Source organism: Rattus norvegicus, chromosome 5 (assembly GCF_036323735.1).
Source record: "Rattus norvegicus strain BN/NHsdMcwi chromosome 5, GRCr8, whole genome shotgun sequence".
NCBI lineage: Eukaryota > Metazoa > Chordata > Mammalia > Rodentia > Muridae > Rattus > Rattus norvegicus.
In genome coordinates this window covers 149,224,046-149,250,343 of record NC_086023.1, presented here as the reverse complement: position 1 = coordinate 149,250,343, position 26,298 = coordinate 149,224,046, and the positions used below count along the sequence as shown (strand labels likewise).

The following is a 26,298-nucleotide window of genomic DNA, read 5'->3' as shown; positions in this document are numbered from 1 at the left end:
TGGAACTATGTATCTGAAGCTGGACTCAAATTCACAGCAATCTTTTGCCTCAGCCTCCCGAATGCTAGGATTATATTTCAAACTGTTTAATGACTGGTATTCTCTGCTATTTTGTGGGTACATTTTCCATTTTATCTCCTTAAAAAGAGATATTTCTTTCTTTTTTTTTAATCATTGCTAGAATTCTGTTCGTTATCAGACTTCCAGACGACATGGAGAGACTAACACAAGAAGTGAAGGGTCCCCCCACCCCCGCCCAGTCTCATTTGGCAGGGACAGCCAATTATCCCAGACGCGCCTCTTATTCTGAGTACAGTCACACAGTTGGTTTGTAAAATTCTCAAATGTAAAAGGCCTATTAGGTTCACACAAGACAGCGGATGTGCTGAGTCCTAGCGCCCCCTGTGGGCTGTGATGAATACAGGCCCTTATTGGCTTTAGAATCACTAATTCTCTGTGGTAACCCACTTGCCTTTGAATCTCACCCATTTGGTTCCCTTCTGCCAGACCCCTAAGAAATACCCTTAGAAGGCCTCACTGGGCTAAATGCTAACCCAGATGCAGGGAGCAATCCTGTAACCGCCCGTCGGCACCTGCCAAGTGCCAGGCACCTAGAGTGCATTGTTTAATTGTGCAAAGGACCGTTCGCAGATGACATTAGTCTGAGAAAGGTAAATGACACGTGGAAGGCCACAAACCAGTATTATCATTCTACTCTCCCCAGCACCACCTGCGCAGACTCCAGCAAGGGCTTAGCGGTGTGGTCCTCACACCCGGTGATGCTTCTTGGGTTGTGAGGTCCTGGCGTCCTGGGTGCTACTCCCTAAAGTGGATGTGTACAAGGCAATCTTTACTTCAAGATGTGATCACTTAAAACTTATATTTGTAGGGGTTTGGGGATGACCGAGTTGGTAAATGCTTCCTTTGCAAGTGTGAAGACCCAAGTTCAATTCCCAGAACCCATGTGGGGAGTTCATTCTTATAACCCCAGCACTGGAGAGGTAGAGCCAGGTGGATCTTCCGGCTGACTAGCCCAGCTTAGCTTAATCATGAAGAGTCATGCCAAAGAGAGATCCGGTCTCCAAGGAGATGGACAGCTCTCCCGAGCGAGCATGCTACTTGAGGTTGTTGCCTGGTTTTAAACATGTGCACACATGTACCCTCCCTTCAGGTGCACCCCACACACACCTGCCCACAGGTATACACATACACATGAACACACATAGTATACACACATGCATAGCAAAACTTCTATGCGTCTGTCATGAGGTATCTTTTAAGAAGGGAGGAACTGAGTCCTGGAGGCTGTCATCTGACAACACACACATGTGGTGACACTTGTCCACATACGTGCCCCTCCCAGTAAAAAACATAATAATGTTTTTTTTTAAAGTGAGCATGTAGAAATTGCAAGTTCTGTGCTCATGTTTGCTCGTGGGAGTGGAAAGGTGTTCAGTGGTTAGAGCACTGGCTGCTCTGGCTGGGGGTGGGGGTGGGGTCTGAGTTTAACCCACGGGCGGCTCACAACCATCTGTGTTTCCAGCTCTAGGGCATCTGACACCCTCTTCTGGCTGCTGCTGTTCCTGCATGCACATGGTGAACATGAACTCACACAGGCATACACACATGCACATATGTTATAAATGTTAAAAGAAAACAAATAAGCCTGTGTGACAAGGCAGATTGGATGACCCTGGGCCAGACTTTCTCCAAAACATGATTTTTCAAATGAAGAAAGACTAGGATCCTGGAAGGGGCCCAGGTTGGGTGAGAGTGAAGGTGCAGGGCTCTGAATCCAATGACGAACCTGGGTTGAGGCAGAACTTAGGCAAATTGGGAACAGGGGCCCAGGCAGTTCGGGGTAACCTGTTTCAAGCTCAGCTACTTGCTAGGCAGTGAGCCTATCCTTCTGACTTCTGACCTGCTGTGGAGAAAGCTGCTTGGCTCTTGGATAAGCTGCTGTACTCAGGGCAGAGCAACTCTGGAGGTATTTGCAGGGTTCCCCCCGCCCCCGTAGGTTTTTCATAGGTTTTCATAGTTAGTCACTTTGAAGGGGTTTTGGCTTTAACCCAGGCAACCATGAGGCTGCCTAGCCGTCATCTTCCAGTCACAGGAGGCAACAGAAGCTTAGAAAGGTCCAGCCTTGCTGGCTACTCCTCTGTCTGAGGCTCTGCCAAGGAACTGGCCAGAAATGCACGATCCAGGTCCACCCACATCCTCTGAGCCCAAGTGGGTCTTCGACATTATCCCAGGAGTCTCTGTGTACCCATGATGCCAAACTGCTGTCCTGTTTGTGCTGGGTCTAATTTTATAACATCTAATCATTGGGATCTATGTTTTTGTTTCCAGGGTTTCCCACGTGCTAAGCGTGCTACCCCTGAATCTCATTCTCAGCGCATTTGATCAGTTTTAATTGCGTTCCATTGCTCCATTTATACTGACTAATAAGTGCTGAGACTTGTCGGAACCTGCCAACAGGGACCCAGGTCCATTAGAAACCAACACTCGGGGGGTCACATAGAGGCCCAGCTATTTCCCCACCCCACTTCGCTTTTGCCTCCCGAGTGCTGGGATTAAAGGCTTGTGTGCCACTTTAGAGACCTTTGAAACATGGTTAAAAATAACAACTACTCGTGGTCCTGCTTTATGCTTGGCCCAGTGACAGCACTTAACTCCATTACTGTTTGGGCCCTCACGTCCCCGGGAGGGAAATCTTGTCATGATCTACCGAGTACAAGAGGAGATGGAGGCCAAGAGGAGAGGGCATTTGCTTGAGGGTGGCTGGGATTGACCCTGGCAGTAAGGCTCCAGGGCCCTTTGGGTTCTGGAGCCCAGGGGTCCAGAGGAATTACAGGGAGCTTCGTTGAGGCCCAGGGACGGAGCTTTGTCGTGTATCTCCCCCCCCCCCCGGAGCTGAGGACCGAACCCAGGGCCTTGTGCTCTACCACTGAGCTAAATCCCCAACCTCTTGGTTTTCTCTTACACCTGCCTCCGTTGTGCTTTGTAAACTTGACACAGCCTCTGCGACTGGCTTCCTGGCTGGCTCTTGTCCCAGAAAGATGAAGCCTTGGGAGGGACCTTAGGGTCATTGTAGCTTTGATGCTTCATGACCCGAGAGCTCTGGGGATAGAGAATGATGTACCTTTTGTCTTCTCTTTCACATAAGATAGAAGGTAGTGCTTAGAACAGTATGGGGCCATCACTATGACTCCGTCCGTCCTGCTGCTACTTCAGCTCACTGATGGTTGCGCTGAGGGTTCTGGGATGGAGGATGGGATAGCTCTTGGCTTCTCTTTCATGGGAAATAGACAGTAACATTTAGAAAACAAGGGGCCATCACCCGGTCTCAGGGATAGTCTTCATTATCAGTAATTTCATCCAAGGGCCCAACTTCAAACCCTCTTTACGCACAGGCCCCTCTCGCTCCCCCATGCCAGCCACAGATGCTCTGGGTAGCTGAGGTCCTTGGGAAGCGCACCGTCCATTCCCCATACCCTGACAGAAACTGGGGATTCTGCCAACCACTGGCTCTTCCCATATCCGGAGCTTGGGGTAGATTATGTTTCTGGGACTTTGGGAGCCGGGCAGCGTCATCCTGGGCTTCGTATGTCTCCAAGCCACAGTCATGTTGTTAGCAGATAACCGCTCTGCTCTGCTTTGAGAGCTCACAGAGGACCATCCTCCCCGAGGTTCCATAGGGAGACCCTGGTGTGTGAGCTTCAATTGTCTCTGCTTTGGGACTGGAAGGACAAGGTCACACCCTCGTCCAGAGGCATGAGGGCGGGAGTTTCTGCAGGATGCCGCTCCTGGAAGGAGGGTGATGGGGGGCTGTCTGAGGGAACAGACGTCTGCTCCCTCCGCATTCACTGCATCCCATTCTCCTGTTCCAGGGCTACCACAGGTCAAACCACTTCATAGCCACTCAAGGTACCTGCCCCTCAACCTTGACACTCTCTCGTGATCTGGAATATCTACTGCCTGCCGGCCTGCTTGCCTGTCTTCCCTGCTGACCTGCTCTGCTCCCTGTCTGCCTCCCCATCTGTCTGTCTTTCCAGCCACACTGCCTGCCTGGGTCTCTTGCATCTAACTGTAGCTTTTATCCTCTGTCTGTGTCTCCCAGTATGACCAATCCATCCCAGCAACCTGGCCGTGTGTATCTCTGGTGCATGTGCAAGGGCTGGTCAGGCCCATCCTCACCCTTACGAAGCGTGCCTCTTGGTCCGACTGGCCACCTGGGTCCCTTCTAGTCTTGTCTCTTTTCTGTTACTGCCTCTCTCCACCTCTCTTGGGGGCTTGCTCAGCACACCCAGCTCTCTAGCCTGGTTCTGCCCTGCTATTGCCCGCTCTCGGGCCCTGCAGGCATGAAGCTGTGTTTGGTGGGGTATATTGGTGTGAGTGAGAAGCCCCCCATTGAGCTCGGGTCCTGGGAGCCTCCCAGCAAGGGGGGGATACCACTGGGCATCCCGGTATGCTGGCTGTGGGAGACCTTGCTCAAGGACAGGCACCCTCTGCGCCCCCAGGGCCAAAGCCTGAGATGATCTACGACTTCTGGCGCATGGTGTGGCAGGAGCAGTGTGTGAGCGTCGTCATGATCAGCAAGCTGGTAGAGGTGGGCAGGGTAAGCGGGGTTGGGGGTCACTCTGGGGGCAGGGTGGGCCTCATGGTTGACTAAGAGCCTAGTGAACCCTGTGCTCTGGGGGCCCCAGGTAAAGTGCTCTCGATACTGGCCCGAGGACTCAGACATGTATGGGGACATCAAGATCACGCTGGTAAAGACAGAGACACTGGCTGAGTACGTGGTGCGCACCTTTGCCCTGGAGCGGGTGAGTCTCCTTCACACCTCTTCCAGGTAGAGCCTCCATTGCCCCAGTCTGGAAAGCATAAGGGGTGTGTGTGTGTGTGTGTGTGTGTGTGTGTGTGTGTGTGTGTGTGGCAAGCAAGCCCTTCTTGCTGGGAGTATGGTTGAGGGATGGTCTCCTGCTGGTCTCCCGTGGGCCTCCAATACAACGAAGAAGGTCTGATGACTGTCCTGTGTTGTTCCTTGCTGTGTGGGACACTGTGCTGTGAGCCCCCTACACACATTGTCTTAGCTCTAGGAAGCTCTGGACACAGGTTTGCTGTCAGAACCATTGTGCAGATGAGAAAAATGAGGATCAGAGGGTTTCCTCTTAGATCAGGATTTACAGTCCCACTTAATTATTCTGTAAAATCCTCAGAGGATGGCTGGCGAGATGTCTCAGTGGGTAGGTAGTCGTACTGGCTTTGCAAACATGACAACTTTGGTTCACAATGCTCTCTTCTGTTCGCACAACCCAAGGTGGGTGTTGGATAGCATAGCTTTAAGCATCTGGTGGACTCAGCCCAAATGCAGAGTGTGTGCACTTGTTCAGCGTTGGCAGAGGGGATGGTCTTCATTGGGCCTTCATTTCCCCACCTGTACAATGGACGTTGCTATCCGCCTTGCCAAACCCTGGCATACAGCAGGTGTCTAGTGGCTGCTGACTGTCACTGCTGTGCTTTCCACAGAGAGGTTACTCAGCCCGGCATGAGGTCCGCCAGTTCCACTTCACAGCGTGGCCAGAGCATGGTGTTCCCTACCATGCCACGGGGCTGCTGGCCTTCATCCGGCGCGTGAAGGCTTCCACTCCACCTGATGCTGGGCCTGTTGTCATTCACTGCAGGTGAGGACACTGGAGATCCCAAGGGGAGGGGCCGGGTTGCCCGGAGCTGGGCTGGAGTGGTGTGGGTTCACGGTCCCTAAGGAGTTCTGGGCTTGGGGACAGATGATAGGAGAGAATGTTTCCCCGAAGATTGGTACCCACAGAACCCCTTTACCAGAGCTGAGGAATCCTGGAGACTTCAAGCCCAATCCCGATTGGATTTTTAAGAAGATTTATTTATGTATATGAGTGCTCTGTGTGTAGGCCTGCATCCCAGAAGAGGGCATCAGATCCCATTACAGATGGCTGTGAGCCACCATGTGGTTGCTGGGATTTGAACTCAGGACCTCTGGAAGAGCAATCAATGCTCTTAACCACTGAGCCATCTCTCCAGCCCCAAGACAGCATCTTTTAAGGATGAATTCTAATCAATACAGGCAGTCCGTAACGCAGAGTGTAATTTATATCCCAAACGACGAGTGTTCATTAACTGAGCCACTAGCTTAATCTCAGATTTCGAGACACGGCACGGGGTTGGGAGATGGCTGACTGAACTGTTTGCCTAGGTTTGATCCCCAGCACCTGTATAAAAAGCTGGGTGTGGGGGCATGTGCTTGTAGTCTCGGCCTTGGGGAGACAAAGATTGGAAATCCCTGCCCCTCACTGGCCAGCAGACCTGGCCTAATCCGACGCCTCAGGACCCAGGGGAGACCCTGTCTCAGAAGGAACAGTGTGTTCCCAAGAAATGACACTTGATGTTGATCTCCAACTTCCGACATATTTGTACACAACACGCACGCACGCACGCACGCACACACAGAGTACTGCACGCACAGGTTCTGGACTGCTCCTGGTTCCCAGAACTTGGTGTGAATTAGGTCCCCCAGCGTGAGCTCTCTGCGGTGTGACTTTCTTCCCTCATCTTAGAGTATGAGGTCCGTCCACACAGCATCACATCCCAGGATGCATCTGTCCACCTACTGTTGCTAGGCACCAGAAATGATGGTGCTAGAAGAAAATGGCAGCTAAGGATGCTCTGAGGTGTGGCTTCTTGATAGGAAGTGCACTCACGTTGCTGTGGACATTGTGTATGGACAGAATGGCTGTTTGTGAACGTTAAGCCCCAGCGGATGCCGCCCAGGTCTTCCAAAGTGCTCCTGTGATTGAGCCGGGTCGTCTCCAGTGATGCCTTAATGTTTCCATGGCGCCATATTAAAGCTGGAACCTTGGTGGCATCCTTCCCAACCCTCCTCGCCATCAATACTGCTCCCCATGCTAAGCACACACCTCAAAGATGAGTCCAACACAGCTTTGCTCTCCCTAGGCTCCCGGGGGAGTTACAGAGATAGCCTCGTCAACAGGGACCCCGTGGCAAGTGTTTTAGTAGAAGCTCTCCATATTGCTCTGAGGGTTTGGAAGGGGGCCTGGAAGTGTTGGAAGCTCCACAGGGGTATGAGTCTGTGGGGTTTTGAAGGATATGCAGGAGTCTGAGGTATCCAGGGGAGAGTGTGCTTTTGGACTGAACTCTGAGCCTCACTCTCATCTCCTTGAGTCTTTGATGCTCACTCCCATGTCCCTCATTCCTTTCCTGCCTTTTCCCTCCCCAGACCTTGTTCTCCACTCCCAACTGTGTCCCCTGCCTCATCGCAGAGAGCTCTAGCCTTTGCTCTGCAGCCCCTCCTTGTCAGTGTCCCTAACCCTAAGTTGTACAGATATGGCAGACACCCTGGTCCCCTCTCCTTTTCTTCTGCCTGGTCTCGAGCCCCTGCCCCGAGGCTCTGATGTGGCCCTGGCCTTTCCTTCCCCTCAGTGCAGGCACTGGCCGCACAGGCTGCTACATCGTCTTGGATGTGATGCTGGACATGGCTGAGTGTGAGGGGGTCGTGGACATTTACAACTGCGTGAAGACCCTCTGTTCCCGGCGGGTCAACATGATCCAGACCGAGGTTCGGACCATGTACCCCGACCTCTCCCCTCCATTTAGGTCTCTCTCATGGAGCCCAGAGCTGGAGTAACTCATCTTCAAGGCATCTTAGGTCTTTCCTTCCCTGATCATCTCAAATGTGGTAGGGGTTGGGGGGGGTGCATGGGGGTGGCTCTTAGGTCTCTCCAAACTTCACAGTGTTGTGCAGGTGAGTCGGGTGGTAGGACGGGGGAGTGAGGGAGGGAATTCACATGTACCAGGGAGCTTGGACTCTCCCTCACCACTCAGCTGGTCTGCCGGGAATGCTCCTGGGGTGCAGTAGAGATGAGCTGAGGTGGTGGCTGAACTCAGCCTTGGCCTTCTTTGTCCTTCATCTTCTGCAGAGCTCAGCTTCCAGTCGCCGCCTCATTCTTACATTCCTGTCTCCTGTTCCAGGAACAATACATCTTCATCCACGATGCGATTCTGGAGGCCTGCCTGTGTGGGGAGACCACCATCCCTGTCAATGAGTTCAAGGCCACCTATAGGGAGATGATCCGCATTGACCCTCAGAGTAACTCCTCCCAGCTTCGGGAAGAGTTCCAGGTAGGGGGATGAGAGGTAGGGTGTGTGAGTGTCTGCATAGGTGTGAGACATGGAGTATATGTGTAAAGTTGGGTATGTGTATACAGGGGCATGGCTCTGTGTGTGTGTGTATGGAGTGGATATATATATATATATATACACATATATATACATATATGTATATGAGTGGGCTATGTGAGTATATATAAGGTTGGTTGTGTATGTGTATAGGAGTGGAGTTTGTGTGTGTGTGTGTGTAAGTTTGTGAATATGTGTTAGGTGTGTGAGTGTGTGTGTAGGCATGAGTGTGTGTGTGTAGGTTGTATGAGTGTGTGTAGGTGTGAGTGTATGTGTAGGCATGAGTGTGTGTGTGTAGGTTGTATGAGTGTGTGTGTAGGCATGAGTGTGTGTGTGTAGGTGTATGAGTGTATGTGTAGGTGTGAGTGTGTGTGTGTAGGCATGAGTGTGTGTGTAGGTTGTATGAGTGTGTGTAGGTGTGTGAGTGTATGTGTAGGCATGAGTGTGTGTGTGTAGGTGTATGAGTGTGTGTGTAGGTGTGAGTGTGTGTGTGTAGGCATGAGTGTGTGTGTGTGTAGGTGTATGAGTGTGTATGTAGGTGTGTGTATCGCTTCTCGGCCTTTTGGCTAAGATCAAGTGTAGTAGGTGTGTGTAGGTGTGTGAGTGTATGTGTAGGCATGAGTGTGTGTGTGTGTGTGTGTAGGTGTGTCAGCCTGTGAGTCCTGAGGATCTGGGGGAGGGTCTGCATTTCTTTCTCTCCCATTACTGAGGTGAGAGGTTTGTGTGGCCAAGGAGGGGCACCAGCTTTTTATTTTTATTTATTAAACGTGGGCTCTGGGGGTTGAACTCCGATCCTCATGCTTGCAAGGCAAATACTTTAGCAACTGAACCGTCAACCCAATTTGTCCCTCCCACCCCCTTTTATGAGTTAGCATCTTTATATATAGCCCTGGCTGATCCTCAGTCTCAGGGTAATCCTCCTGCCCCAGCCTAGTGCTGGGATTATAGGCCCATACCATGATGCCTGGCTTCTGTCTTGGCTCCGGCCACACACTTGAACCCACACCTGACCCGCAGCTGTGCCAGGCTGCTGTCACCCTCACTGCCCTAATGGCCCCAGAAAAACACTAGCCTAGATCCCACAGAGCTAGCCTTACTTGTCCTAGAGCTCACTCTGCAGACCAGGCTGACCTGGAACTCACAGAAATCCTCCTGCCTCTCTGCCTCTACCTCCTGACAGCTGGGATTAAAGGCATGCGCCACCACCGCTCGGCTCACACAGCTATTTTAAAGTCAGGCACTGGGGTTAGAGGAGGAGCTCATGATAGACCCAGATCCTGGCAGTCTGTTTTGGGTGGGGCTAGGCTTCTCATTCTGCAGGCTGCTCTCCAAAGGGATTGGAGAGGGGAGTTCCCTCCACTCAGAGTTCCTCAGCCATATGGCACATTCTGGAGCCAGCATAGGGTTACCTGGGAAATGTGGCTGGTGATTCCCGGAGAGGGGTATCAGCTTTGAGGATCGTGACAGACTTGGGATCCTGGGAGGCATCCCTAAGAATAAGAGAGAAACTAACACTCCAGTATCCCAAAACCGAAGGTTCCGTGTAGAGAGATGTCATAGCCCTGGCTGAACTTCTGCCAGGTGCCCAGGGTCACATTCTGTCTAGACAGAGCTAGACTTGGCTTTCCAGGAAGCCCTGTGGAAAAGGCACAAGTGAGAAAAGTAAGCCACTTATCCAGGCCCACACTGGTTCAGGGAGACAGGCGGTCATCCCAAAGCTCAGTCTAGGCCCTGTGTGGCCTGGGGATGGCAGCTTGGCTCCCTAACTTCGTTTTCTCTGGGCCTTAGTTTCTCCACCTGTACACCAGAGTTAAGGTCCTTTGAAGAGACCCTGAAAGGGCCTGCTCAGTCCCATCTTTCTCTCTGCAGACACTGAACTCGGTCACACCGCCGCTGGACGTGGAGGAGTGTAGCATTGCCCTGCTGCCCCGGAATCGAGACAAGAACCGTAGCATGGACGTGCTGCCGCCAGACCGCTGCCTGCCCTTCCTCATCTCCAGTGATGGGGACCCCAACAACTACATCAATGCAGCCCTAACTGATGTGAGAGCCGGAGGCTGCAGTCATTCTGGAACTCCCCCTCCTGGGAGGGCCCTGAAGTCGATGGGGCATAGCCAAGGCCTCTAGTGGAGGGACATCCCCTCATGATGCCCATTCAGTGGGATGGGCCTATAGGAGACCTTCTTACCCCTTTCTGTTTTCTGTTCTGGACACTCAATGTTCCATTTCTGCTATTACAGTTAGCTTTAGTGAGGGTCTGGATGATGGAGTTCAGGCAGGACCGGTCCCAGCAGAGCCTGGAGTGAGAGGAGGACTTTGGCTGGGGATCCCTGAGGATTTGAGGTCAGGACTTGACACCTGATATTCAGAGCTAGAGGAGCCCGTTTTGAGGAGATGGGGCTGTACTCGGCTCCAGGACCTGGTCTACAGTTGTGACTTGACCCCTGGTTCTTATCTAATTGTGGTCTGGGGCCCACGAACCTGTGAGCGGACCTCTCCCCTGTCCCTGGCTCATGGGACCTTTTTGACTGGGCAAGCAGAGCAGGACATAGGTGATGGGGCCTGGGGACTGGGGATGACACCCTCTAAGGAGGAAGGACTGTGAGTTTCACTCCTGTTCCACTCCCTCTCAAAGTCAGATGAGAGAGAGGCACCGGAGCCAGACAGGCAGAGAACCAAATGTTACAGAAAACGGGAGAGAACATGGCTTTACCTTGTAGCCATGTAGGCTGTGTGTGTCTTGGGCCCTGTGCCAGGCTGACTTGGCCTCCTACACATACCAGGGACAGGCCATCCTGGGGTCAAGGAGCAAGGCACTGAGAACTCACATTGCTGAGAGGACTTGGTTCTTAGCCAAGGGCAGTGAGTAGTCAGGGAGAAGTAAGAGAGCCAGGCCAGACTCAACAAAACTGGAAGACCCCCACATAGGGAGGAGAGGGCCCCGCCCCGGAGTTAGTCTGAAGGAGGCAGGCTTTTTGTGGCCCAGTTCCCGGCCCTAAGCCCCTCAGCAGGATAGCACAAGGCACGAGGTGAGAGGGATACCTGGTGTTGCCTGTGAGCTTCTTGGTGTGAGCTGAAACTCTGTGTCTGAAGTGAGGCACATGGGGGAGATTCACAGCCACCATTCCTCAGCCCGGTGCCATGCGTGTGCATGTACGTGTGCCCACCGGACCGCTTAGTTGGGTGTCTGGGCCCGCTGAAGGGTTCTAGGGAGTATCATAGTTTGGCACGGAAGCCTAGGGTTTACTGACCTCCTTTCTATCCACGACTTTCACCTCAGTGTGCTGTCTATATCCTGAGGGCTGGAGAGATGACGCCAAGTGTCCAGCTAGCAAAAGTCATGGGTGGGGATGGGCTGCTAGCTGGTCTCCCCTGGGTCCCTCAAGCCTCGAATACCTGGTTCCAGCCACGTGTAGTGGACCTGGCATTCCAGAGGAGTGATTCTTACGCACCAGTGTGAAGAGGCCAGCTGGGGTCCGTTTGGGGTGGTCCAGTCGGTAGGAAAGTCTCTGGTCACCCATGTGCAAGTCCTGGCTTCTGGGTGCACTGCTCCGAGCCATCGGAGGGTCCTGCTGAGTGCCGTCTCCTCTGCAGAGCTACACACGGAGCGCCGCCTTCATCGTGACCCTGCACCCACTGCAGAGTACCACACCCGACTTCTGGCGGCTGGTCTACGACTATGGGTGCACCTCCATTGTGATGCTCAACCAGCTTAACCAGTCCAACTCCGCCTGGGTGAGGCTGCAGGGCCTCAGTGCGTTCCCTGGCGCTGTCCGCAAAGTCACCAGCTCTGCTCTCACACTCCCTCCCAGGGCCCGGGTTCCCTAATCTATAAACAAGGAACCAATTCGCTCAGCTCCTCTTTTAGTGAGCACCTGGGACTGTTGTGCCCACTTGATCCTGTTTATAGTTGACAGCGGCTTCTGGATAGGGGCTTCCGGGGGAGAAAGGAATTAAGGCCAGCAGAGGGGAGGTTCTTTGTCCAAGGTTACGTAGTGGGAGTGGGCAGTGCTGTGCTCCCCAACCCTGGAATCCCATTGAGAATTTCTGCTTTCGAAGTGGTTCCTACTTACCCTGAGGCTTTGGAGGTAAAACAAACTCAAGGCTCCTGTTTTCTCTTTGACTTAGGGGAGGCCATGTTGCCTCTCTATGGCAAAGCACACGTGTGCATATGCACATATTGGAGGGGCCTCCTCTGCCCCTCTCCGATCTCTAGTGTGGTCTACAGGGGCACTGTGGGGAATGAAGCCATGTTCGAGCGTCAGGACCATCACGTCTCTGAGCTGGAGCCGGGCTCAGACAGCAAGGAGGAGGCATTGTTGGTTTGGGATAGGAGGGGTCCATGCCTGCCCCTTCCTGGAGGATGGTAGCATGATGTAGGCGTCCACGCACATACGTGTGTGGGATGCAGCTAGCATGTTAGAGGGGAGGTTTCTAGCCACCTAGCCATGGGGATCATGACGCTGTCGGTGAAGAGTTTGCTGTAACCAGTCCGACCGTGCCAGTGCTCTGGGCAGCTGTCCTTGTGTTCTGATGGGTGAGTGGTAGAGGGATAGGGGTGCTGCAGGGGAGTCTGGAGCCAGGCACTGAGCCAGGCTGGAACCCCCAGAGCTGGCATTGGAATGGGGACTGGCTCTGTTGTACTCAACTTTCTCTCTGTGCCCCAGCCCTGCCTGCAGTACTGGCCAGAACCAGGCAGACAGCAGTATGGCCTCATGGAGGTGGAGTTTGTGTCTGGCACAGCAAACGAGGATCTGGTGTCCCGAGTGTTCCGGGTGCAGAACTCTTCAAGGGTGAGCGGCCAGGGCTGCCCCTACTGACCCTTTCAAGGTCATCGGGGGCTCCTATGACCTTCATGCTCACATTTCTCTGCCTGGTTTCTGTGTCCCCAGCTGCAGGAGGGCCACCTGCTGGTTCGTCACTTTCAGTTCCTGCGTTGGTCTGCTTATCGGGACACGCCTGACTCCAGGAAGGCCTTCCTGCACCTGTTGGCTGAGGTGGACAAGTGGCAGGCGGAGAGTGGAGATGGGCGCACCGTGGTGCATTGTCTGTGAGTGCTCCCTGGGGTCTGTGAGTGCTCCCTGGGAGGGTGAGGGTGTGAGGAACCAGAGACTGTCAAAGCTCTCAGGGCTAACACGAGGGAGTCCAGGCTCCAGGAGCTGTCAGAATCCCACACCCCATAAAATTATAACATACTTACATTTGTCCTTCATTTGTATGTGTGCACGTGTATGATATGCAGGCACGCACGTGGCACAGCCCATGTCTAGAGGTCAGAGGACAACTTCATAGAGTTGGATTTCTGTTTCTCCCTTTACCCAGGCTCTGGGGCTCAAACCCAGGTCACCAGGTTTGCGTGACAAGTGTCTTTACCCACTGAGGCATCTTGCTGGCTCTGTACACATACTTTAAAAGCTTTTAAAAATTATACTTCTTTAATGCATGTGTGTGTGCACATACACGTGTGTGCCCACGTGTGTGCTTTTGCATGACAGCATGTATGTATGGAGGTCAGAGGACAACAGGAGCTGCAGGAGTCAGTTCTTTGATTTCATCATGAAGGTCCTGGGGGTTGAACTCAGGCTGTCAGTCTTAGCGGCAAGCACTCCCAGCCGTTTAGCCATCCTGTTGGCCCCATCTAGCATACCTGTTACGCCAATGGGATATGCATGAACACACGCAACGTGTGCACCTCCATTCAGAAGTGCAGGTCTTCACTCACATCTGGTCACACTCAACCTCTTTTTCATGCTTCTTGCACTTTGCGAACCTCCCAGCACCAGCTCGGGTTGTCCTCCGAGGGCTCACCTTCGGCTTTAGTGAGAGACTCCCGAGGCAGGAGGCTAGTTACTCTCCCATTTCCCAGGAGGTTTTTGTTGGGTCACAGGAACAGAGGAAAGTGGGGAAGAGGAGGCTGGGGTGCCCGGTGGCCACGGGCTGTGTTCAGCGCCTGTGTTTGGCTTGTGTATCTGCACTGTTGGCCCTTTGGGCTCCCAGGTCCTACCCCCAACCTCTTCTGTGTTTCCTTTAGCAATGGCGGTGGCCGCAGTGGCACCTTCTGCGCCTGTGCAACGGTCTTGGAAATGATCCGCTGTCACAGCCTGGTGGATGTTTTCTTTGCTGCCAAAACGCTTCGGAACTACAAGCCCAATATGGTGGAGACCATGGTGAGGAGCCATGTCCCAGACTCAGCCACTTCAGATCCCCAGATGACCCCCGCAGGGCTTCTCAGAACCTACATACTCTTGTCTGGTCCCCAACTTTGAGCTTCCACTCTAGTCCTGGGTTGTTAGAATGTCTTCTTCATTCCCTTTTATCTGGAGGGTGGCCAGGGCTCAAGGTGCTCTCTTTCCCCAGGATCAATACCATTTCTGCTACGATGTGGCCCTGGAGTACCTGGAGGCTCTGGAGTTGAGATAGCAGGCGCCTGGACTGGGGCACCCAGTGAACACCCAGGGCATGGCCCATCATTCCAGACTGGTGAGGAGGGCCTGTGGCCCCAACTTTGCTCAGCCATAATCCTACAGGGAGAACACAGGAGCGGATGCTGCACCGTCTCGGTGACCCCCACGGGAAGGCTGCAGACCAAGGAGGAGCTTTGCAAGACTGTTTCAGCCCCACCTCCAGAGGGCCCTGTAGAACTGTGCCGAGAAGCTGGCCTGGGACAGTGGCACTGGCCAAAATAGCTAGTGCTGGGGACCCCAGGCTAGACCTTCCACTCCATTACAGTCCTTGGCAAGAAACGAATGAGGATCTGCAGAGAGTGTCCAAGGTTTGCACCCAGTGTGGTCCCTTTGGCACGTGGCGGAAGCTCACTGGGGCTTGGCTGGGGCTGAGTCCCAGCTGGCTGAGCCCCCGAGAGTCCTGAAGCCGGGACTCCTCCTTGTCTTGGCAGTGGGACACACTGAGCATCCTGCAGCTCCTTTCTCCATCCCACTGCCCTTGCAGACCCAGGGGTGCTTTGCTTGACAATGCTTTCCTCCTGCTTCTGAGCTTTTCCTGCAACAGGAGCCTCCCTCCTGGGCTCCATCCCTGCCTGGCCCAGTATATGCAGAATGATACACTTCAGCTCCTTCTTCCCTAGCCTTCAGGTCGCCATGGCTCGGTCCTGCTCAGCTTGGGCCTGTGACAATCCACAAGGCTGACTCACAGCCCCCTGGGGTGGAGGTCCCTGTGGCTCTTGGTGAGGTGGTCACTGGATCAGGGTGGAGTAGAGCAAGGCTGGGGCCAGCTCCCAGAGTTCAGAGAAAGAAGGGGTGCTTTGGGATGGGGACCAGTGCTTTCTTTCTTTGTTGTTGTTATTTTGTTTTTTGATGGGAGGGTAGGAAGTTCTCTTTATAATGGGGTAGGCCACACCCCCATTTCGTGCCTCAATTTCCCCATCTGTAAACTGTAGATATGACTACTGACCTACCTCACAGGGGGCTGTGGGGAGGTGTAAGGTAATGTTTGTAAAGCGCTTTGTAAATAAATGTGCTCTCTGAATGCCACCCAGTGGCTCTGCGTGTGTGATGGGTGCCTGTCCGGCCTTCCGGGGCAGTGTGTGTCAGAGCACTAGACTCTAGGAGTGTTTTGACTTTTCTGTTCACCAAACAGCAGATATATGGACCAGGGTTTCACTCAGAGTTCTCCCACAGAGGTCGTTCCTGCAGCACAGTACTTAACAAGAGTGTCTTAAGAAAGGAAAAGGTTATTCTGGGTTACAGCTCAAGGGCACAGTCCATTGGAGTGAGTGTTCTAGTTTGGTTTCTGTTGCGATGATAAACACCGTGACCAACAGCGACGTGGAGAGAAAAGCATTTATTTCACCTGACGTTTTGCGGTTCATCCTGAGTGAAGTCAAAGGCAGGAACTCAGAGCAGGACTCCGAGGCATAAACCGAGGAACACTGCTGATTGGCTCACTTCCAGACTCGTGTTCCGCTATAGTTCAGGCCCACTAGCCAGAACTATGGTTCTGCCCACCGTGGGCCGGACCCTCCCCCACCAACCATTACACAAAACCAGTTCCTCAAAGACAGGAGCCCAGGCCAGTGGTGATGGAGGGGAGTCGTCAGTTGAAGTTCTGTTTTCCCAGGTGTATCAAGTTGACAATCAGGATTAGGCATCACGATGGGGGAGGCACGGGAGGTGGGGGGGAAGGTTGTAGGAGGGGGGATAGGGTCTCAAGCAGTTCCGCACATTGCATTTGCAATCAAGTGGCAGCAGGCTGAGGAAATCCCTTAATGGGCAAGAGTGCCTTGCTATGCAAGCGTTTGAGTACCTGAGTTCAAGTCCTCAGCACCCACATAAAAGTTGGGTGTGGCCACACATGTCTATAACCCTAGCATTGGACAGTGAAGACAAATGAGTCCTGAGAGTTTACTTGGGCAGCCTAGCCAAAACGGTGAGCTTCAGGTCAGTGGACGACCCAGTCTCGAGGGGGCAGTGTGGTCAGCAACGTGTGTTACTCCCTAAAATAAAGGAGCAGACAATGATGGATTTCAGTCTCATTTCTCTTTCTTTTTGTTTGGTTAAAGACTCCAGCCTTGGCATGGTACTTCCCACAGGTAAGGTAGGTCTTCCCTTCTCAATTAACCCAACCTAGGTGTGTTTAGAAGCTTGACAAGATTAAGCTTCAGAAGCCATTTTTCAGACAGTGGGTTTCATCTTGAGGTTTCAAGCTGCCTGCCACCCCCCCACCCCTGGGGGTGTTAGGATCAAGATGAACTCTGTTGTTGCCACAGTAGGAGTTCTGCCTCCTCATTCAGAGCCGACCTGCAAACTTTACCTGATGGACTCAAACGTGTGTTAGAAAGACGGGTCAAGCTACGAACTTGCTTGGACCAATAGAATGTGGTGGGAATGGCAGAGTGTAGAGTTCAGGTCCCAGACCCAGTGCTCAGTTTTGCATTGTCCTGGAACAATGCCCTGTAAGGGAATCCTGTGAGGCCCACTGGGCGGTTGAGAGGATCTAGAGGGGACATAGCACATCACCTAACAGTTGGTAGTCGCTGTGAACGAGGAGGCCATTGGCAACCTTTCAGGGTAAATATGGTTAATTAGAAGGGGCTGCCTGACTAACTGCTAGAACCCAGAGTGATTACAAGCACTTCTTTCTTTCTTTCAGGACGCACGGGGATTCTTTGTTACAAAAGCTAACTGATGCATGTGTGTTATGAATGGTGTAGGCATTGCTTTTTTTTCTTTGCTCTACACAGCGTTGAGTTCCTCGAGGACACGGAAGGTGTCTGTGTTTACCTCACTAACTTTATCGACTAACAAAGGGCTTGCTTGTCTTGAAGCTAGTGTTTCAGAATTCTTGGCATTTGGAGGGAAGGAAGGGGCAAAGTGTGGGTCTGCTCACCTGCACTCACAAAGCCAAGGCTGTTCGTCTCGGTCTTACAGTCGGACACCCGGAAGTGACCATGCATGGTCCCCTAAACAGTGCACAATGAATATAATGGTGTTTTTTTTTTTTTTCAGAATTGGCCATAAGGCAAACTATTCAAAACCACTGAGTACACTTCACTCTCCGCTGACACAATTGTCCTTTGATAAAGGACGTTTTACCTCACAATATAGGCCATCCCTGGCTTACAATAGTTCAACTTAATGCCCTTTTGTTATATGTGTATGCGTGTGGGTGTGCATGTGCGCCAGAATTGTTGTGGAGGTCAGAGGACAATTTGCAGGAGTCAGTTCTCTCCACCACGTGGATCCTGGGGGTGGAGCTCAGGCTACCTCAGGCTGGGAAGTAAGGGTCCCTTTCTGCTGGGCTACCTCACTAGCCTTTAATATATTAGTGTGCACTCTGTAGTAGTGCTGGGTGGTAGTCATGTGACCAGAGGGCAAGCCACTCAACCTCTCTGGATACTGTGACACTAGGTAGGTTGGGTGGGTGTCTTAGGGTTTTACTGCTGTGAGCAGATACCATGACCAAGGCAAGTCTCACAAAGGACAACCATTTAACAGGGCCTGGCTTGCAGGTTCAGAGGTTCAGTCCAGTATCATCAGGTGGGAACATGGCAGCATCCAGGCAGGCATGGTGCAGGAGGAGCTGAGAGTTCTACATCTTCATCTGAAGGCTGCTAGTGGAAGACTGACTTCCAGGCAGCTAAGGTATGGGCCTTAAGCCCACACCCACAGTGACACACCTACTCCAACAGGACCACACCTTCTGATGGTGCCACTCCCTGGGGCAAGCATACACAAACCACAGTGTATTAAAGCTCTTTTGATTTAGGAGAGTTTCAATTTATGGTGGGGTCTAACATAGTAGAGGCCAAGAGGCTCTGGAACCGAGACCCCTGGTGAATAAAAACAGCGTGTATTCACACACATGGACATATACATGAATGCTTCAGATCACGGGAAAGAATTAATAGGATTAGAACCTACGTCATATGACTTCAAAGCCATGGCTCTTGTAATTGGTCCAGAAATTCCCACGGACTTAGACCCAACCCACATTGTTTGCTGGACACTTTGCTCACTCTTAGTATCATGGAAGCTGCTTAGCCACACATGCAGCGAGCAGGTTTGACTCAGGCTCACAACCAAATATCCTCCTGGGTTCAGCGTTTGGCTCCTTGTAGACCCGTAGAAAATGTTGCTGAATGAATGATTGAAAGCCTCCGATCTGCAGGGGCAGCCTGACTCAGCAGGAGCAGAGGAGCTGGGAGAGTCTTTTCAAGAAAATAAAATGCATCTCAACTCACTTCCCACTTATCCCCAGGGGTGGGAAGAAGGAATCCGTCCAGGAATTTTATTTTCTGTTCACTTGGAAGTGAAACAATGTGGCTTTCTTGAGCTGTGTTTGGTACTTGTCTGCATTTTCTTTTTTAAGCGAAATGGAGACAGTGTTGACTCCTTATGGCCCCGGCCCAAACAAACCTCTCTTCCAAAAGGCATAGAGCTCATTTCTCTGGTTCATTCCTTGATAACTGTCTGTCCACCTCCCAGTCTCTGTACCTCCACCCCTCCCCTCCCCCACATACCCTACCCCGTTTGCTCCTGTCCCTGTAGCATTTTCTCGTCTATCACTCTTGAGCTCTGAACACACCTTTCTTTGTTCTACTTTGAGATTTTGGAGCTGGTCTCTGGACTATGTTGTCAGAGGGAGCAATGCTAGACTCATTCAGTAGAGGGTGCTAGACCGATACAAGGGTGACTGCAGTCGGAAAGGCTTCTCCCTTCCAGGGCCAGGTTCTCCTTCCCTCTTTTGTGTTCCCCTACCACAAAGACAAAGACCCAGTTCCCCTTTCCTCTGTGACCCATGTGGGACAGCTCCTGATGTCCCTCCAGTCGTCCCTATTTCCACTTGGAAGTCTCTTTTACAGATCAAACATACATGCTCCCACTCTGAGGGCTAGGGAAGCCCACACTACCTGGGTCATTTCTTAGCCACTGTAGGCTACGTGTTCCAGTGGAGCCGGTGGTTATGTCTCCCTTGTAATAGAAGTCTGAATTAGCTGAATGATGGAGGATAATCTCCTGAAGCCATCCTTGTCAACATTTAAACATCTGTCTGTCTGTCTGTGTTTTGCCATGGCATGTGCATGGAAGTCAGAGGATAATTTGTGATAGTCAGTTCTCTCTTTCCGCCATATGGATCTCAGGGATCGATCCAAGATCGTCAGGTTTGGCAGCAATCACCTTTATCTGCTGAGCCCTCTCACCAGCCCCTCCATCTGTTTCTTATTTACTTTGCCCCTGAGGAGACTTCACTATGTTTCCTCTCTGCTGCCCCCGGGTCTTTAGGGCTCTCTTCGGGTCCTTTAGTGATTAACCGTCCTTTACTGGGATATTATTCTTGATATTAAAAACCCTCAAGTTTTTAATATCATGCTCAAATTATTATGGATATGGGCTCTGCTCCTGACTGGGTCCTAATTGATACTGACTGGGGCACAGGTGGTCCCAGGAGACAGTCTGGAACAGATGGGACTTTGATTGATTTCGTTGTACCCTTGGCCTTGGGCAAAGTGTTGAGCTCCTTGCCAAAAGGAAACCGGAGACTCATAATCTACAGCATGGTGGCACTGTAATTATGCCATCACCTGGGATAGACTTTGATTCAATGCCAGCTGAAGCACATGTCTTGGGTGCCCTGGTAACTTCTGTGCTGGCCATTACCTCAGTCCTGGTGACCCTGGGGCATGTATGTGGCTGGATGAGTCCTCGAATGCACTGGGACATGCCCCCTAGAAAGCACGTGACAAAGCTGGGTCATTTAATGCTCAGCTTAGAGGCTAGCTGGAGAACTGTGGTGTTTCCAAGTCACCCGCAAAGGCATCTTTGATTTTGTGTAGCCACGGGGATGATATTGCTGAAAAATGAATCATAAAATTTGACTGTGTGGGTTGCATCGTTAAAATTTACAACGCCGGCAAGTGTCTTATGGGAAAACTTGGGGATGATTCAAGAAAGGCTTCAGCCCTCACACTTGGAATAGGGACATTTGATTGGATTCAGAGGAATGGAGACTATAGGATCCCTGAGTCACCCAAAGGAGCCTCCCCTGCCAACAAAAATGACTTTTTTTGTGTGTTTGAGGAGACTGATATATTCCTTTGTTTAGGAAACTCTTTGATGACCTTATTACATGGGGCAAATTCCCTGAAAGGAGATGACAGACCTTTTAAAGACAGGTTACAGAGACACTTGGTTACAATTATTACAACCAGAAATAAGGCCAAATCCTGTTGTGCTTCAAGGGGTCAGGTGTACACTGAGACAGGGGAGCAGGCAGTTTACACGGCAAGAGGGGTGCAGACATTCGTTAATGGCTAGACTTGATGTAATCCTTGGGCATGGCACGTGTGTGGGAGGTCATCCTAAGGGTGGAAGAGACTACACTGTCATTCTGAATGTGTGGGAGCACAGTAGGAATGGAACCTGCTAATTCTACAGCCGGAGTTGGTTCCGACGTCCTTCTTGGTTGCTTGGCTGAAACTTAGCCATGGAGATGGCTTGGGTTTTATTCAGTTGAGGTGTTGTAAGGCCCAATGACATAATGTGGAGGAAGGGCCCCCAGATCTTAAGGAGACAGGTATTGGAGGGGCATTTAACAGGGTTGACATGCACAACCTCCCTCCCCAAACTATGGTGCAGAAAAAAAAATTCCAAGAAGATAGACTCATAACTAAGGCTTTGGCGAATTTCTGAAGGAGGAGGAGAGTTTGTATCTTACTGAGATGCTGCAGACGTTCACTTTGCAGTTCAGTGTGTCCCTAGCATGCTCTGTTCAGGCTTCCTGACTTCATGGGAATGACAGGGTCTTGTATTAGAGGAAGTTGAATGCTCTCTCTTAATAGCCCAAGGCAAATGGAAGCATTCCTCTGGAAAGCAGCATAGATATCCCAGAACTTGAAAGTGTTGGCTCACTGGGATCTATGGTAACAACTGGTTGTCACGTCCCAGGGAAGAAATAGATGGTCTGCCCACTTTATATACAGAAAAATTAACCAATGTACTAGTAGTACATTGGCCAATACCTGACTTGGATCACATACCTGTGAGGAGTGGCCTGTCTCCCAGTTCCCAGACATAAACCAGTTTACCGACTAGAGTCTCTTGGTTGGAGAGAATGCCTGCGGAAGCGTCCTGTGTTGGTGCCATACATATGCTCCATGAGTCTTGCTCAAAAACTCCCTCACAGGGCTCTGTAGTCCTTTGTTAGAAAGACTACCCTTGGGGCTGGGGATTTAGCTCAGTGGTAGAGCGCTTACCTAGGAAGCGCAAGGCCCTGGGTTCGGTCCCCAGCTCCGAAAAAAAGAACCAAAAAAAAAAAAAAAAAAAAAAAAAAAGAAAGACTACCCTTGGGGTTGGGGATTTAGCTCAGTGGTAGAGCCTAGCAAGCACAAGGCCCTGGGTTCGGTCCCCAGCTCCGAAAAAAAGGATAAAAAAAAAAAAAAAAAAAAAGAAAGAAAGACTACCCTTGGAGAAAGATGGCTACGCTTAGAGGTTACCATGTACTTATTCTGGTGCACGTGTGACAATTTCTACAGTATTACTGTAGCCACCCCCATCAAGGTGGCAACTGAGGTAGTTCAGTGATCGATGCTTGGCTTCAGTGAGCAGTTAGTCATTTCCTTTTTCCGATTGGACAATTGACATGGTCATGGTAGTGGTCAGTAGGAGAAACCCTACTTAGGGCCTCTGACTCATGACGTAATGCTCAAAATGGAGGAAGAACCTAAACAGAACTTCTTGGATCTTTCTCTTGTGTGTGAGCTGGATCTCTCTGTCTCCCTCAGAGACGCCCAGAGATTAACGAAGGCCTGACATGCGGACATGGTGAACTCTGACCCACTCCCATGGAACCTGCCTATTTGGCCTGTGCAGGGTGTGTGGGAAATTTGGAGAATGAGTGGATTATTTATTGTACATTCAAGTGGTGACTCCAGCAGCGCCTGCTCCGATCAAAAGGAGGAGGAGCTCTGGGAGAGGGGAGGAGGTGGGGAGGGATTGGGAGGAGATGGGGGAGGGGAAACTGTGATTAGGATGTAATACATGAGAGATGAATAAATAAAAAGAACCTCCCTCCAAACCAAAACCCAAAATAAATCATCCTCCCCCCAAAACCCAAAAGAAACCAAAACAGATCCCAAAACAAACAAAAAAATCTTTAAAAAATTTTAATTTTTTAGAACACAATCTCACGCTCGTATGCTTGGCAAACTGACTTCACACCTTCATCTCCCACCTCACCGGTCCTGATCCTTTCTCCGCTCTCCACAAGACTCCCTCACATTCATGTCTGGACACTTTGTCTTGGATCTACCAAGATTTCCCAGGGCCACACGGGTTTCGAAGCTCTCCACTGAGATCTAGTGGGCTCAACAGAGGGTTCATAGCTAAAGACGATGGCTGTCCAGAATCTATTGATAGCCAATAGTTCAGAGATGAAGGGCGAGGCTCCGGGAGCCCCCTCCTCCTCCCTGACTGGTTGCTGACAGGGCTGGCCTTGTGTGAGTCCCGTGTTGGCAGCTGTTGTGAGTGAATGTCTACAGTCCTTGTGTTCCGTCTAAAGAATGGGGTGTCTCGGCCCTTCACCCTAGCTTCCAGCAATCACGTGATTCCTGTCCTCTTTGTTTGCGATGTTCCCCGAGCCTTAGAGAGGAGGTGGTGTGGGAGACTAGATTAGAGTTAAACTCATATCTGTCACTTACTTTCTACATCTTCAAAAGAAAGATTTATTTATTTTTATTTTACATGTATACGTTTTGCCTACACATGTATGTGTGTGCTCCGAGTGCCTACCTAGTCCTCTGTGGGTCAGAAGAGGGCATTAGAACTCCTGGAAGTGCAGTTATAGACGGTTGTCAGCTGCTATGTTAATGCTGGGAACTGAACCTGTGTCCTCTACAGGAGCAACAAGTGATCTTAACTGCTGGGATGTCTCTTTGGACAAGTAGTTTACATCTCGAGCAGCCAAGACCTCTGTATTCACTATTGTCCATTGTAGGTAGAGTTCTTGTTTTATTCTGGCTATGGATGGGGCTGCTTACATCTATTGGTATAGCCATGGCTGTTTAAAGTTCTTTATTTGATTATTTAATGTGTATGTGTGTTTTGCTTGTGTATATATATGTACATATATATTATATACATGTGTATGTATATATGTGTGTGTGTGTGTGTGTATGTGCGTGTGTGCATCATATGCACACCTGGTGCCCACTGAGCTCAGAAGCAGGTATCAGATAGTTGTGAGCTACCACCCAGGGCCCAGGTCTTCTGCAAGATCAGCAAGTGGTCTTAACTGTTGAGCCATCTCCCCTGATCCACAGTCATTTAGAATGCAGTTTGCCGCTCTGTCAGTTTAATTAACCATTAGAGATGCATTCACTGCGTGGGCCCACGACCTCTTCAGATCTGGGTTGGTAATGCTTACAATGCCTTTACAGGGCCCACACAATGGACCCAAGCTTTGCAGCCATTGATCTTTCTACAGCAGTTTTCTCTGTACCAATTCCCACGTGCTGTGAAAAAAAAAAAAACATTGCCTTTTACCGGGAAGGGCCAACAATCTACAGTGCCAGTCATGCTCTGCGCTACCCCCCAATCTCTGGCCATTCTCCTCCCATTAAATAGACTCTAACTAATATTCTCATCCTGAGAGTCTAACAGCCTCATGCCAGCACGCTAGACCAACAGCAGGCTGCTCAGGCCCAGTAATTAACAGGTAAGACATGTAAACAAGAGGTCGAGAATCAAGTTCCACAGACTCTCAGAGGCTTTGCTGTCTTGGGGGAGTCCGAGGGTTCGGTGGTGTAGAAGACATAGAGTTGTCCGTCATAAAGGACCCTGTCCATCATGAAGAAAGACACAGCACTTGATGGGCTTTTTCTCAAATGCAAACCGTGACACATGGGTGCGTTTTAACTTTGTGCGTGGTACTGCAGACTAAGGGCTCCACTGCGGAACCACACCCCCCAGCCCAGTATTTGCTGCTTGAGTGATTGGTGAAACGTCCTTTAGGCTTTGGGTTTTGAGGGGAGATCATAGCAAAAGTCTCTAGTCGAGTCCTCATCTCTTGGTTTCAATGACTGAGGGGAGCCACTTGTGATTCAAGTGTCCTCAGAGCATAGGGATGTTCCGGAGTCCCTGGCAAGTCCCCAAAGGTGAATCCCAGGACCAGCCTCTAGGTTTTCAAAGGGAGCTTCCTCCTTTACATAGAACACATTTTCTTCTGGGTCTTGATGCAGTAGAAGCTAGCTGTCAAAACATGGAAACTAGGTAGCTATACAGCCTGTGAATCCATTTAGGTTTCTCTATCTTTCTTTTAAAGATTTAAAAAAAAATGATGTGTGTGTCTGTGCTGGGGTATGTACGCACATGTGCAGGTGTCTGCAGAGGCCAGAGGAGGGTGTGGGATCCTGTGGAGCTTGAGTTACAGGCTTTTGGTTGTGGAACTTGAGATGGAGTGCTTGGGAGGAGAGATGACCAAGAAACACAGATATCTCCACTGATTTCAAGAGCAGCTAATGGCGTGGCCTGGCAGGAAGGTTAGGGACTTTGAAGCTGCAGGAGTGGAAGGCTGCTGATAGGGAACTCTGGAGAAGACACTCACAGATGGACTCCTCAGGACAGACTTAAAAGTGTAGGCTCGAGTCCCAAGCAAATGTTCACCTAAGGGCATCTATTGGAACGACTATAGGCTCCATATTTGTCAGCTAACTTCTTTACCCAGTTGTCCCTGTTTTTGATGGGCGAGGGATGGGGGCCGGGGGAATGGGTATCCAACGAATGAAGGGACTCTTGTGGATGGGGTGTATGATATACATGCTCTCCTAACCACAAGCCATCCTTTATGAAGGGCTGTTCTAGATGCAGCCACTGCTACGTGCTCAACCCCCCAATAGAAAAGACAATGGGAGCCCAGAGTTCGGCTGGTCCCTGGGATTGGACCAGCCAGCGTCCTGGTCTCAGGTTGACTTCACTGTACTTGTTTCATCTGGGACAAAGGTTCTTTCTTACTGGGATAAAATACTTTTCTGAATATGGATTTGCTGTTCCTGGCGGTGATAGTTATGTCCCCACCACTATCCACGGATCTGGAATCCTCTCTCAGCACGGCCGCGATCTATGCGAAATCGCTCTTTCCCGAAGAACGGACTTCACAACGGGGGAAAATTGAATAGTGGGCTTATCCGCAGAATTAACCAGTCTTACCGCACAGCTCATCACCTGCAAGTAGATGACCTAATTAGAGGGTGGAAGGGCTTACTGAGGGCTCAGGTGTGGCGCCAGTCGGGAGATGAGCTTTGAAGCAGACACTGCTGTAAATGGTTGTTTCCCTTCCTCTGAGGTTGCAGGGTCCACTAATGAAGGAGAGGAACTGGGAGCGATCCCATGCCCATTCGAAGGTAATAGTAAATTCAAGACACCATCGAGAGCGAAGCAGTTTTTAATCTATGCCAGCATAAGAAAAGGCAAAAAATGGCTGCGTGCTGATTGGATGCTTGACAGTGGCTTTGAGGTCTCTGGATAGTGGGAACTTTCTTCCTGTATTCCCACTGGCCAGGATTTGTTCCCTTGTTAAGTTCTCCATCCTTTTGGTTGAGAACATAAAGCATTATCTAAT

General features: G+C 50.9%; 1 protein-coding gene across 10 annotated transcripts in view; it reads left to right on the top strand.

The window, feature by feature from the left end:
- Nucleotides 1–15,720, top strand: part of Ptpru (protein tyrosine phosphatase, receptor type, U) — a 74,234-nt gene extending 58,514 nt beyond the window's left edge. For 4 of the 10 annotated variants that reach the window (XM_017593120.3, XM_017593122.3, XM_063287071.1 and 1 more), the window contains 12 exons: nucleotides 3,891–3,927; nucleotides 4,521–4,618; nucleotides 4,707–4,823; nucleotides 5,527–5,681; nucleotides 7,471–7,606; nucleotides 8,020–8,169; nucleotides 10,096–10,269; nucleotides 11,821–11,961; nucleotides 12,894–13,019; nucleotides 13,119–13,276; nucleotides 14,258–14,393; nucleotides 14,584–15,716. In XM_017593120.3, coding sequence (XP_017448609.1) covers nucleotides 3,891–3,927; nucleotides 4,521–4,618; nucleotides 4,707–4,823; nucleotides 5,527–5,681; nucleotides 7,471–7,606; nucleotides 8,020–8,169; nucleotides 10,096–10,269; nucleotides 11,821–11,961; nucleotides 12,894–13,019; nucleotides 13,119–13,276; nucleotides 14,258–14,393; nucleotides 14,584–14,646 — 1,491 coding nt within the window. In that variant the 3' untranslated portion in view covers nucleotides 14,647–15,716. Of the gene's footprint in view, nucleotides 1–3,890; nucleotides 3,928–4,520; nucleotides 4,619–4,706; nucleotides 4,824–5,526; nucleotides 5,682–7,470; nucleotides 7,607–8,019; nucleotides 8,170–10,095; nucleotides 10,270–11,820; nucleotides 11,962–12,893; nucleotides 13,020–13,118; nucleotides 13,277–14,257; nucleotides 14,394–14,583 lie in introns of all 10 variants that reach the window. The other 6 variants (XM_039109155.2, XM_017593121.3, XM_006238998.4 and 3 more) reach the window with 3 other exon arrangements.
- Nucleotides 15,721–26,298: the final 10,578 nt, after the last annotated feature.